This window comes from Coffea arabica, chromosome 4e (genome assembly GCF_036785885.1).
Source record: "Coffea arabica cultivar ET-39 chromosome 4e, Coffea Arabica ET-39 HiFi, whole genome shotgun sequence".
Taxonomy (NCBI): domain Eukaryota; kingdom Viridiplantae; phylum Streptophyta; class Magnoliopsida; order Gentianales; family Rubiaceae; genus Coffea; species Coffea arabica.
In genome coordinates, this window is record NC_092317.1 from 10,218,683 (window position 1) to 10,231,060 (window position 12,378).

A 12,378-nucleotide genomic window follows, 5' to 3' on the forward strand; every position below is an offset into this window, starting at 1 on the left:
CCATAAACTACACTCCTTAAAATTTATTAATTGTTAATTGATTTGTAGTACTTTGTTATTCATTGGACATGTAGCACAAAGGGCAAATCTGGTACAAAATTCTAATTTCACTCTCTAAAACAATGGGCCTGTTTGGAACCTGAGTTTTTTGAGAGTTTGTCTAAAACTTTACTGTAGTGCACTGTAGAAGTTTTTTAAAAAATTTTGTAGAAGTTTTTGTAAAGTGAAAATTTTTTCTTTCTTTCTTTTTCGCTTTCACTTTCTCTTTCTTTTTCTTTTTCTTTCTTTCCTTTTTCTTTTCTTTCCTTTCTTTTTCTTCTTCTTCCTTCCCCCTCCCCCTTCCTCGTTACCTCTGCTGCCTGAACAGGCCACATCTTTGCAATCCACTCTCTTTCTTCATTTCCCCCAAGCCCACCGGCCTCCGCATTTCGCCAACCGCCTTCACATCCACTGCACCATCACCGCTATCATCAGCGTACCATTCACGGACAACAGAGACAGCACCCACAACACGGCAGGCTTTAGAGCCGAAATGGTAGAAAAAGCAGAGATCTCCAGTTCTCATGGACTTCATATTGTTCTGGGCTTGCTTGTTCTTGACGCCGTCCCATTTGGATACACCACCATTGGCTGCTTGGTCCTCCCATGACCACTCCCCTGGCTCCGTTTTTTATGGGCAATTTTCCTTCTCCCTATCTCCTCCGCTTTCCCCGCCACCCTCACCTTCCCCCGGTGCGATCTGGTCTGGCGACCAGATCGGCCAGAGGGGAAGGGGAAGGGTGGTGGGAGAGGAGTGGGAGAGACGCAGAGAGAAAAAAAAAAGACAGAGGGGAGGATGGTAGGGGAGGAAGAGGGGGAGAGGGAAAAAAGGAAAAAAAAAAAAGACCGGAAGAGGCGGCAGAGATGGTGGCCAGCGACGGAGGTGGTGGTGGGGGAGGAAGAAGAAGAAAAGGGGAAATGAGTTTTTTTTTTGTTTTGGATATTTTAAGTGTGTAGGTTAAAAACTTTGATAAGTTTTTGGGGTTCCTGTAGCACAAGTTATTAAAAAACTAGTATAATAAAAACATGGTAAAAAACAGGCCTTCCAAACAGGCCCAATATTTTAATCGTTTGGACTGAATTTGCAAAGGATTAGTAAGTTCAGGGGAGGTCAGTGCAAGTGTCAGAAACCTCAGGGGAGGTTTCTGCAATTATCCCTAAAACATATGCAAAATTTCCCAAAAAGCCCTTGATCCGTTTACTTGGACCCGGATGCGGGTCTTCCCTACTCGTGGCGGGAGCCCACTTTCCAACCTCTAAAACCCACAAGAAAAACCCCTGCATTTTCAAGAAAACGTCTGCAGATGAAGCTACAATGAAGCATCAAGCCAGAAGATTCCTGAGTAGTCACCGATTCGCCAACTCGCTCCACTCAACTCACCTGCCCAGAACTCGCTGTCTCCACACTCGGGTGACTCAGTTCTCTCACCACTCATCCCCTTCTCTTTCTACCCGAAGTTCCCTTTCCCTTTCTTTGCTGGATTTAAGATCCCAAATTGAAAAGCTGCCCAAATCAGGGAAGTCAGAAGCATTTAGTAATGAAATCTTATCAGAAAATCCAGGATTGCCTGATTCTATGAGGATATTACATGAAGACCCAAAATTTGATTTACTCTTTTACAGGTGGGCCGCCGAGGAAAATGGATTTAGGTCATGTTCATCAAGTTATAATTCACAGTTGAAGTTTTGTGCTATAAATGATGGAATGAAGGAATTTTTGGTTGTTGTCAGAAGATGTAAAAGAAAGGGAATTTATATTGGTCAGAAGACATATTTAGATATTTATTCGGATCTTAGGAGATTGAAAAGGGATGATGATGCTACTGAGTTGCAGCTTTTTTATGAGAACATGGTTTTTCAAAATGCTATTAAAGGAGTTGCTAAAATGGTGGCCCAGAATTTGGATTGGGGTAGTGAATTGGAGAGAAAATTGGGTGAAATGAGGATATGGGTACAGGAGAATTTTGTTTTAGGAGTATTGAAGGAGCTTAAGGGAAAAGGTTTGCCTTTGAAGGCTTTGAGTTTCTTTAAATGGGTTGGGGAGAGTTTGGGGTTTGAGCATAATAATGCTACTTATAATCGGATTCTTAGGATTCTTTGCACGGAAGAAACGATTATGGAGTTTTGGAGTATATTTGAGGAGATGAAAGATGCTGGTTATGTAATTGATAGTGATACTTATGTTGAAGTGATGTTGGAGTTTCAGAAGAGTAAGATGGTGAAGGACGCGGTTGAGCTTTTTGAGTATAGGATGGATACTCCATTTAAGTATTTGGAGGGGGAGTGTGGCTTGCTTTTTAATGTCATTTCATCGACAAGTAATCCAGACTTGGATCTGATGTTTAGAGTTGTGAAGAAATATGAGGCAGCCGGGTATTGTTTATTGAAGAGTGACTATGAGGGGATCCATAGGTGTTTGACTAGTGCTGGGAAGTTTGATGAAGCAGAGAAGATCATCCAGACCATGAGAAGGGCTGGTTATAATCAGTGTGACGTGACATACAGACAATTGATTTTTGGACTTTGTAAAGCGGGGAGGCTAGAAGAAGCCTGTGAAGTAGTAGACATGATGGAAGCACAGGGATACATTCCTGGTATCAAGACTTGGATCGCACTAACAAAAGGGTATTGTGATGTTAATGGAGTTGATAAGGCACTTCCATGGTTTGGAATTTTGGTGAAAAAAGGCTTTGATGCAAATGCTGGTCTTTTGGATTTTCTAGTATATGGATTTCTGAAAGAAAAGAGGGTCATTGGAGCATACGAGTTAGATATGGAAATGGTTGGCAAGGCTCACATGATACCATGGCACGCTACATTTAGGAATCTGATTGAAGAGCTTCTTGGAGAGAGGAGACTGGAAGAAGCCTTGAACCTTCTTCGGCTTATGATGAAACAGGATTATCGACCATATCGAGAGCCTTTTGTCCAGTATATCTCAAAATTTGGTTCCGTGGAGGATGCTTGGGAATTTTTGATGGCACTCAGTAAAAAAACGTATCCATCTCTTTTGGCTTGCCAACGTGTTTTCAAGTCCTTCTTTAATGAGGGTAGACATTGTGAGGCCAAGGAGCTTCTTTTAAAGTGCCCTGATCATATTAGCAGACGTCCCGCAATTTGCACCCTTTTTGGTTCTTCATAGAGCAGCAACCCAGAAGCAACTTCAGCTTGAGATCATCACTTAGAAGTACGTGTTTAGTTGATACCTAAATGTTCATAAGGTTGTAATTACAAAGGTACCATGTGCACTGCTGGCCTTTCTTTTGCTGAACTTTGCAGAGTGTAGATTAGTATTGAAAGTTTTCTCTTGCAATGAGTAGAGGAATAGTAATGACTAGGAGCTTGTCTTGGCCAAAACTCCTGAGTCATGGCTAAGGCCTTTATTTCTTTTGGCCTTGAAAGACCCTCAGATATATAATCTAACATCTAAGTCTTGGGAGGGATACGATTGTATATGATGCATCTTTCAAGAAATGTATGTACTTGCTCTATCTGCAAAACATTTTCTTTTCATGATATGATTTGGCAATGTGCAGAGTCTTCATGATGAACATTTCACAGCATTATCTACTATCAAACTCTTTATCTCAGTATTCGCATGTTTAGAAGGTTCTTCTCCATGGTTATACATCTTCATTTGTTGTATCATGTTCTCCTACTTTTCTTTTACAGTGCTCATTTGCATTGCTCGTCCTCTTATGGTCACACAGTAGTCCTGCTGTATGCGCTAATCTGGCCTCAAATTTCTTTCACACTCTGTCCAACAAGTATGAGTACAATACTTTGAAATTGTTCGCCTTTTTGTTTATCATGGCTGGCACAAAGAATCTTTACCCGGATGGCCAAATGGAGTTTTCCAATTATCTTCTTTGAGATTAGACACTTAGAATTTTGGATAGTTACAAATGATTCAATATCTGTATCATATGAATTTTGGGGTCTACTAATGCATTTTTTTTTATCTCACCAGTTAGAAGTTGGTTGAAACAAATTATTTTCTTGTCATTCCTCAAAAACTGAAGAATGTGAATGTTCCTCAAAATACTATTCATGGAATAGTGAATTGGAATGTGGGAAGCTCTTATATAATGAAAGATAGTGGAACTGGCTCTCAAAATCAAAGGCAATTATCTTTGACCATGTGGATAACATTTGAACAAGTAAAGAATTCGCAATTGTGAGTGTAATGACTTGTTCTTATGAAAATGATGATAAATCTGGGAATAATAGTTACTATCCAAATAGTCGATTTCAGTAAAGAATTTTCTTTTTCTAGAGGGCTTCATAACAAATCACTTGTATAAAAGTTTGCCTCAGGCATTATTTATGTCAGAGAAGTATCCATTTCAAGAAGTGTTTTATGCTCTGAATACTCTTCAAATATTGTAACTATTAGATATATATATATATATAATGAAATAAATAAAACTAATCAACATATATATATATATAAGATTGCAAACTTGTACCAATTTCTCTTTCATAATTCTTCAAGATATTTCATTAAGAAAGTCATTACCTATTCCCAAAGCTGCCTTTTTTTTTTTTTTTCAAGAACACATGCATCATGATGAAGTAACTTTAAATTTGAGACTATTGGATTATATGGATCACATAGGAAAAGATTGGCAAGGGGTGGCGGGTGCAAATCAAGAAATATAAGTTCAGATGGGGACAATACAATACATAATTAGCACAAACTTCTCCTGCGTAAAGCCGTAGACCAGGGAGTCTGGGGGGTCTTTATCTCTTAGCAGCGGGGCACCCTGTGGGGTTAAGTTCCCACATCGCTTGGGGGGGTTTGGGGGGTTTAGTAGTTAAGTGCTGCGGAGCACTTCAAAAGTTGCCGGCTTTTGAAGTGTCTTCGCAGAGTCCATTTATCGAAACACTCATACAAAAAACTGTGAGTTATGAAAGGGGGTAAAGCCGTAGACCAGCATGCTGTACCTAATTTTCCAAAAAAGGCCATCGGTTTACTTGAATCCGGATGCGGGTCTTCCCTACTTTCCAAAAAAGGCCATCTATAGTTCTGTACCAGGAACCCGCTTTCCAACTCCTAAAACCCGCAAAAAAAAAAAAAAAATCCCATTTCAAGAAAACGTCTGCAAATGACGGCGGAAGCAGCAATGAAGCAACAAGCCAGGAGACTCCTGAGTTGTCTCCGATTCGCCAACTCGCTCCACTCAACTCACCTGCTGAGAAGTCGCTCGCTCCACACTCAGGTGACTCGGTTCCCTCACTGTTTATCCCCTTTTCTTTTCACCCGAAGTTTCAATTACAGTGTTTTTTCGGCTTTTAGATCCCGGCTTAAAAAGATTGTAGAAGACATACAATCAGAAAGAGCGCGAGGGACAATTTCTTTGACCGAGTTACTGAGAGAAGAAGCAAATTCTTCCTTTTCCCAGTCGGAAGCTGCTGGGAAAAGTTGGTTCAGGCCATGTTCTTCACGATATAGATTAAAGCTGCAATCGTGTGCTATACGTAATGATATGAAGGGGTTTTGGGCTGTTTTTGAAAACGTTAGAAAAAAGGGAAAGTATATCGATGAGGAGACGTTTTTAGTTGTAGAATCGGAACTTATTAAGTTGGATAGGGTTGATGATGCTAAGGAGTTGAAGCTTTTTTATCAAAAATTGATTCTTGAAATTCCTATCAAGAGAGCTGTGAATTTGGTGGCTGAGAACTCGGATTGGGGCGGTGAATTGGAGAGAAAATTGGGAGAGAATAGCATATCAGTGCAGGAGAATTTTGTTTTGGGGGTGTTGGAGGGGCTTGGGAAAAAAGGTTTGCCTTTGAAAGCTTTGAGTTTTTTCAAATGGGTTCGGGAGAGTCTGGGGTTTGAGCATGATAATTTTACTTATAATTGTATTCTTAGGTTTCTTTGCAGGGAAGAGGCGATTTCGGAGTTTTGGAGTATGTTCAAGGAGATGAAAGACGCTGGTTATGTAATTGATACTGATACTTATGTTCAAGTAATGAGGGAGTTTCGGATGAGGAAGATGGTGAAGGACGCTGTTGAGCTTTTTGAGCATAGGATGAATAGTCCATTTCAGTATTTGTCCAACGAGTGTAGTTTGCTTTTGCATGCCATTGCATCGGCTGTTGATCCTGACTTGGATCTGATGTCTAGAGTTGTGAAGAAATATGAGGCAGCTGGGTATTGTTTATTGAAGAGTGACTATGAGGGGATCCACTGTTGTTTGTTGAGTGCTGGAAAGTTTGATGAAGCAGAGCAGATCATACGGACCATGAACAGAGCTGGTTATGAACCATCTAGTATCATCCACAAACAATTGATTTTTGGACTTTGTAAAGCAAGAAGGCTAGAAGAAGCCATTGAATTACTAGATGAGATGGAAGCTCAGGGATGTATTCCTGTTGTTGAGACTGCGATGATCGCAGTAATGAGATGTTGTTGTGATATCGATGGAGTTGACAAGGCATTCCTATGGTTTGGAAAGATGGTGAAAAAAGGCTTTGATGCAGATGCTGGTCTTCTGGATGTTCTAGTCAATGGATTTCTGAAAGAGAAGAGGGTCATTGAAGGATACCAGTTTCTTGTGGAAATGGTTGACAAGGCTCGTGTGGCACCACGGCATGCTACACTTAAGAATCTGATTGAAGAGCTTCTTGGAGAGAGGAGACTGGAAGAAGCCTTGAACCTTCTTCGGCTAATACAGAAACGGAATTATGAACCGGATCCAGAGCCTTTCATCCAGTATATCTCGAAGTTTGGTTCTGTGGAGGGTGCTTGGGTGTTTTTGAGGACACTAAGTAAGAAGCAGAGTAAAAAGCATGTATCTGTCTTGGGTTGCCAACTTGTTTTTCAGTCCTTCTTTAATGAGGGTAGACGTTCTGAGGCTGAGGAGCTGTTCTGTAAGTGCCCTAGATATATTCACAAAAATCCTGCACTTCGCGTCCTTTTTTCTTCTTCTGGGAGCAGCAACGTGGTAGCAGCTTCAGCTTGAGATCATGACTTAGCAGGTAACTGGTTGATAGCTAGCTGTAATCTACAGAGGCACCATATGCACCACTGGCTAAGTCTTTACTGAACTTTGTCGATTGTAGATTAGTGTTGAAAATTCTCTCTTGTAAATAACAAGTTAGGGGCTTGTGTTGGCCAAAAACTCTCAACTCACGGCTAAAGCTTGCTATTTCTTTTGGTCTTATAAGGCCCTCAGATAATTAGCTTGTATATACTGCATCGTTGAGGAAATATATGCAAGTGGTCTATCTGCTAATCATTTTCTTATCATCGAGTTGTTATGATGATATGCTTTGGCTAAGTGCAGACTGTTGGGGATGAAAATTTTACAGCATTATCTACTTTCCAAACTCTTCATTACAGTATTGATATGTCAGTAAGGTTCTTTTCGATGGTTAATTGGTTATACGTCTTCATTTGCTGTATTATTTTCTGTTAACTTTTCTTTTGCTAGCTCCTTTTGATTGCTTGGTTTCTTAATGTCACCCAATAGTTCTGCTGTATACATCAATCTGGCCTCAAACTTCTTTCTCGTTCTTTGAACTTGATGTATCATACGCATTCATTCTTATGGTAATTATTTGCCTGTTCTCTGTCATGGCTTGGCCCAAAGGACATTTTTTTGGACCTGTAAACTTTTATTGGATAGAGTTTTCCAGTTTCTTCTCTGATGTTAAAGATTCAGAATAAGTTTTGGACAGTTATAGACGATTCAATACGTTATGGGGTCCTGCATTCCTTAGTATTTATCATGGAACAGATTATTTTCCTGTCAACTACATCTTCTTCTTTTTTTTTTTCTTTTGTCGGTTAAGTTGTTCCATCGAATCTTTAGTTTTTGAGTTAGATGTAACTTCGAAAATTTTGAGGATTCTATAGGATTTATATGTTTCTAAGCTGGAAAGGAAGACGCAGTTTACTAATTCTTAGTTGGAAAAGAGCCCGCGTTTAGACTTTTTATTGATTGGGAGGTCCATACAAATGAAATGATCAATTAGTGGAGAAAATTTTTGCGAATGTCCATCAAAGTTTGAGCAAAAAGTTATGGTTACACAATACCGCAAACTCATCACTACTGAGTCTATGGCAGCTAAAATGCTAGAAAACCAGACCTGCTCCATTTGTTTTTTCTTTTTTAATCTTTCAGAGATGAAAATTTTGAGGTTCTTGAGTGAGAGTTTGTTGTACCAATTAGCTCCGAGAAAGTTACTGAAACAAGAATCATTACACAGAGAATAGCGTAAAACAAGAACTTCCTTTCAAATGTGATCCCCATCTCATGAGTACAGTTACTGATCCGGACCTCTTCCATTTGAATTCGTGTTTGAACTGTGTAATTCGAATGTGTATTGTGGATGTCACACAACACTCCAAATGATAAAGGATAGATTTAGGTGGAAATTTTGGATGTGAATTCTGCAATTCGAAAAAAAAAAAATTGACTTTTTACAGTGACAAATGTTTGAGTGGAGAGGGCAAGGAAATTGCCTCAAAGTGGTAAAAAACACCCTCTTCCTATGGCATTTTTTTTTTCCGAAATGATAAGTGATTTTATAGATTATCAAAAGCTTTATAATTTCAAATAAGGGCTCGATAGAACTATACAATTAGTGTATTTCGATACTAAGGAATCCAAAGTTCCTCATCTTGATTTATGTCTAAAGCATATGAGCTAATTCTATTACTAATATGATTATAATCCTTGCTAACTAGACAAAATGAGCACAATTGAAACAACAACTTTAAATGAAGAATGCCTTCCAACAAGGTAATCTCTTCCCATGGCATATGTTAGGTTGAAATCTTAGTTTTGTCATTGAAACAACCAAATCCTCTCTTGAAGTATCAATTGATGAACTCAAAATGTAAAACCAAAAAGGGGGAGCAAAATTGACATTGATGAGTGTAATGACCACTTTTTGCAACAAAAAAAAAAAAGGTTTGATATCGATAGTTATTGTCTAAATCATTAATAGTTTGACATCAATAGTTTGACATCAATAGTTTGATATTAGGTCTGAGAAAAGAAAATTCTTTTGTGGTGGGGCTTGAAAAAAATCATCTGCACGTCACAACTAGAAATAATGCATTACTATGAAAATTTGCTAAGTAGTCTAACTGATGTGCTTACCGTTGAGCTTAATTTCCCAAAAAGCCCTTGTCTATTCACTTGGATCCGGGTCCGGGGACTTCCTTACCAGTACCGCGATCCCACTTCGCAACCTCTTAAACCCTCAATAAAATCCCTTTTCAAGAAATTCTCTGCATATTAAGCAACCATGAAGCATCAAGCCAAGAGACTCCTGAGTTGTCTCCGAGTCGCCAACTCGCTCCACTCAACTCACCTGCTCAGGACTCGCTCTCGCCACACTCAGGTGACTGGGTTCCCTCACCACTCATCCCCATTTTTTCCCACCAAAATTTTCTATCCAGTTTCTTCTTTGCATGAATCCCATCATAGAAAACTGTTCTTTTCAACAAAATCAGAGCCAATTTTTGATGAATTATTATCCAAGGATTGGGCTAAAGGGTTAGAAAAAGAGCTATCAAGTTTAAATCCAAGATTGACCCATGAAACTGTTTTGTATATTCTAATGAAATTAGGTAAAGAACCAGAAAAAGCTTCAAGCTTTTTCAAGTGGGCCATTGAGGAAAAGGGGTTTCGGCCAAGTACTTCTATTTATAGTCTAATGCTGAGAATTTATGCTAAAAATCATGCAATGAAGGAATTTTGGGTTGTTATCAAAGAAATGAAAGAAAAGGGGTATTATATTGATGAGGAGACATATGCAAGTATTTACTCAGATTTTCGGAATTCGAAATTGGTTAATGATGCTACTGCTCTGAAGCATTTTTATGAGAGAATGATACAAGAAAATGCTATGGAGACTGTTGTGCAAAGGGTGGTTGAGGTGGTCAAGAATTCGGATTGGAGTAGTGAATTGGAGAGAGAGTTGGAGGACATGAGGCTTTCGGTATCGGAGAATTTTGTTTTGAGGGTGTTGAAGGAACTTAGAGGAAAAGGCTTGCCTTTGAAAGCTTTGAGTTTTTTCAAATGGGTTGGGGAGAGTTTGGGGTATGAGCATACTAGTGTTACTTATAATGGGATGCTTAGGATTCTTTGTAAAGGAGAGGTGGTTATGGAGTTTTGGAGTATGGTTAAGGAGATGAAAGATGCTGGTTATGAGATTGATATTGATACTTATGTGAAAGTGATGAGGGAGTTTCAGAAGAGTATGATGGTGAAGGACGCAGTTGAGCTCTATGAGCATATGATGGATAGTCCGTTTAAGCCTTTGGAGAAGGAATGCAGTTTGCTTTTGCGTGCCATTGCATATGCTCGGGATCCTGACTTAGATCTGATGCTTAGAGTTGTGAAGAAATATGAGGATGCTGGGTATTGTTTATTGAAGAATGACTATGATGGGATTCACAGGTGTTTGACTAGTGTTGGGAAGTTTGATGAAGCAGAGAAGATCATTGAGACCATGAGAAATGCTGGTTATGAACCAGATAACATCACCTACAGCCAATTGATTTTTGGACTTTGTAAAGCTAAGAGGCTAGAAGAAGCCTGTGAAGTACTAGATGTGATGGAAGCACAAGGATGTACCCCTGATATCAAGACTTGGACCATACTAATAAAGGGGTTTTGTGTAGTTAATGAAGTTGACAAGGCACTGCTATGGCTTGGAAAGATGGTGGAAAAGGGCATTGATGCAGATGCTGATCTTTTAGATGTTCTAGTGTATGGATTTCTGATAGAGAAGAGGGTGGTTGGAGCATACCAATTAGTCGTGGAAATGATTGACAAGGCTCACGTGAGACCCTGGCAAGCTACATTTAAGGATCTGATTGAAAAGCTTCTAGGAGAAAGGCGACTTGAAGAAGCCTTGAACCTTCTTTATCTAATGAAGAAGCAGAATTATCCACCATATCCAGAACCTATCATCCAGTATGTCTCAAAGTTTGGTTCTGTGGATGATGCTTGGGAGTGTTTGACGGCAATAAGTAACAAGCAATATCCATCTGTGTCAGCTTACCAGCGTGTTTTCCAGTCCTTCTTTAATGAGGGTAGACATTCTGAGGCCAAGGTTCTGCTTTTCAAGTGCCCTCATCATATCCGTAAACATTCTGCTATTAGCAGCCTTTTTGGTTCTTCAGAAAGCGGCTAACTTAGAAGCGGTTTCAACTTGAGACTATTGACTTATAATTATAGGTTTGGTTGATAATGTATGGTTATCCAACTTTAATATGCAAAGCTACCATATGCACACTGACCTAATCCTGTACCAAACTTTATTATGCATTGATTATCATTGAAAGTTCTTTCGCAATAAATAGAGGAGCTTGTCTTGGCCAAACTCTAAGTCATGGCTGAAGGTTTTCTATTTTCTTTTGGTCTTCATGGCTGCCCTCAGATATCCATTCTGTTATTCTAAATCTTTTGAGGCATGTGTTGTGGTATACTGCGTTATTCAGAAGTTGGATCTAATTAGTATTTCTGTTAATCATTTTCTTGTCATGAAGCTTTTATCATGTTATGCTTCATTGCTTTGTAATTCAGAGTGTTGGTTGACAAAAAAGAAAAGAACCAAAAAATCAAATAATTTGTTTCAATCAACTATTAACTGGTGGCGAAAAGCAGTATTAGTAGACCTTTTAATACTAATAAAGAATTTGAAGCGGCTATTCCTAAAATACTAGGACACAAAGGAAGATCCCATTTGGTAACTGACAATTGAAGCAAGAGTGTTACATTTGTGTATGTAGAAGAGTCCCTAAATCCTCAAATATAATCCAGTTAGCAAGAAGGTCGCTATTCTTGTCCATAATGGAAAAATCAATATGCGAATGACTAATTATTGTTGAATAGATTCATTAAACCTGGCCAAATGAAGGATCCTTATCAAAGAGCCAAGGTTCATTTGTGGTTTGCTTACATTGAACAGGTATTCATCTTGTCATTGCCATGTGCAAGTTCTCTTACCTAATACTGAATTGTTGGGACCTGCTATAAGAACCATGAAAGAAAAGATTGCTTCAAAGTATTTTGCGTTGGATTTGGAAAAGTTGCCAACTTGCTCTGTAGATTCCTAATCGTTTTCATTATGGAAGCATTTGATTGGCTTGGTGAAGCTGAAACTGTCAAGTTGGTACAATAACCCATGGACACACCCTATAAACAAAAGATGTGATTTTGCCGCTGAAAGTTTTTACCAGTTGATTCATATTCCTAGTAATGCATCAAGCATACTCTGGCTGGCAAAGATTTTGGTTGTGCCAATAAAAGATAGTACCTGTTAACGGGTGGTGTAATAATTCTTACAAATCAGGTCATTTCATTCACAACC

At 39.0% G+C, this 12,378-nt stretch overlaps 3 protein-coding genes across 7 annotated transcripts; all 3 read left to right on the top strand.

The window, feature by feature from the left end:
- The first annotated feature begins 1,354 nt into the window (after nt 1-1,354).
- Nucleotides 1,355-3,181, top strand: LOC113740729 (pentatricopeptide repeat-containing protein At3g48250, chloroplastic-like). The gene has a single exon (XM_027268260.2). It carries the CDS (start codon nt 1,355-1,357, stop codon nt 3,179-3,181), a length of 1,827 nt encoding a protein of 608 aa, XP_027124061.2.
- Nucleotides 3,182-4,965: 1,784 nt separating this feature from the next.
- On the top strand, nt 4,966-7,294 carry LOC113742246 (pentatricopeptide repeat-containing protein At3g48250, chloroplastic-like). 5 transcript variants are annotated; one of them, XM_072047576.1, is made up of 2 exons: nt 4,966-5,261; nt 5,339-7,294. In XM_072047576.1, exon 2 carries the CDS (start codon nt 5,529-5,531, stop codon nt 7,005-7,007), a length of 1,479 nt encoding a protein of 492 aa, XP_071903677.1. In that variant the 5' UTR covers nt 4,966-5,261; nt 5,339-5,528; the 3' UTR covers nt 7,008-7,294. The 5 variants fall into 5 exon arrangements, with proteins under 5 accessions (XP_071903677.1, XP_027125844.1, XP_027125845.1 ...); XM_027270043.2 differs by having other exon boundaries at nt 5,915-7,294; XM_027270044.2 differs by having other exon boundaries at nt 5,927-7,294.
- Nucleotides 7,295-9,185: 1,891 nt separating this feature from the next.
- Nucleotides 9,186-11,415, top strand: LOC113742244 (pentatricopeptide repeat-containing protein At3g48250, chloroplastic-like). Its single transcript, XM_027270041.2, has one exon. It carries the CDS (start codon nt 9,304-9,306, stop codon nt 11,197-11,199), a length of 1,896 nt encoding a protein of 631 aa, XP_027125842.1. The 5' UTR covers nt 9,186-9,303; the 3' UTR covers nt 11,200-11,415.
- The last annotated feature ends 963 nt before the right edge of the window (nt 11,416-12,378 follow it).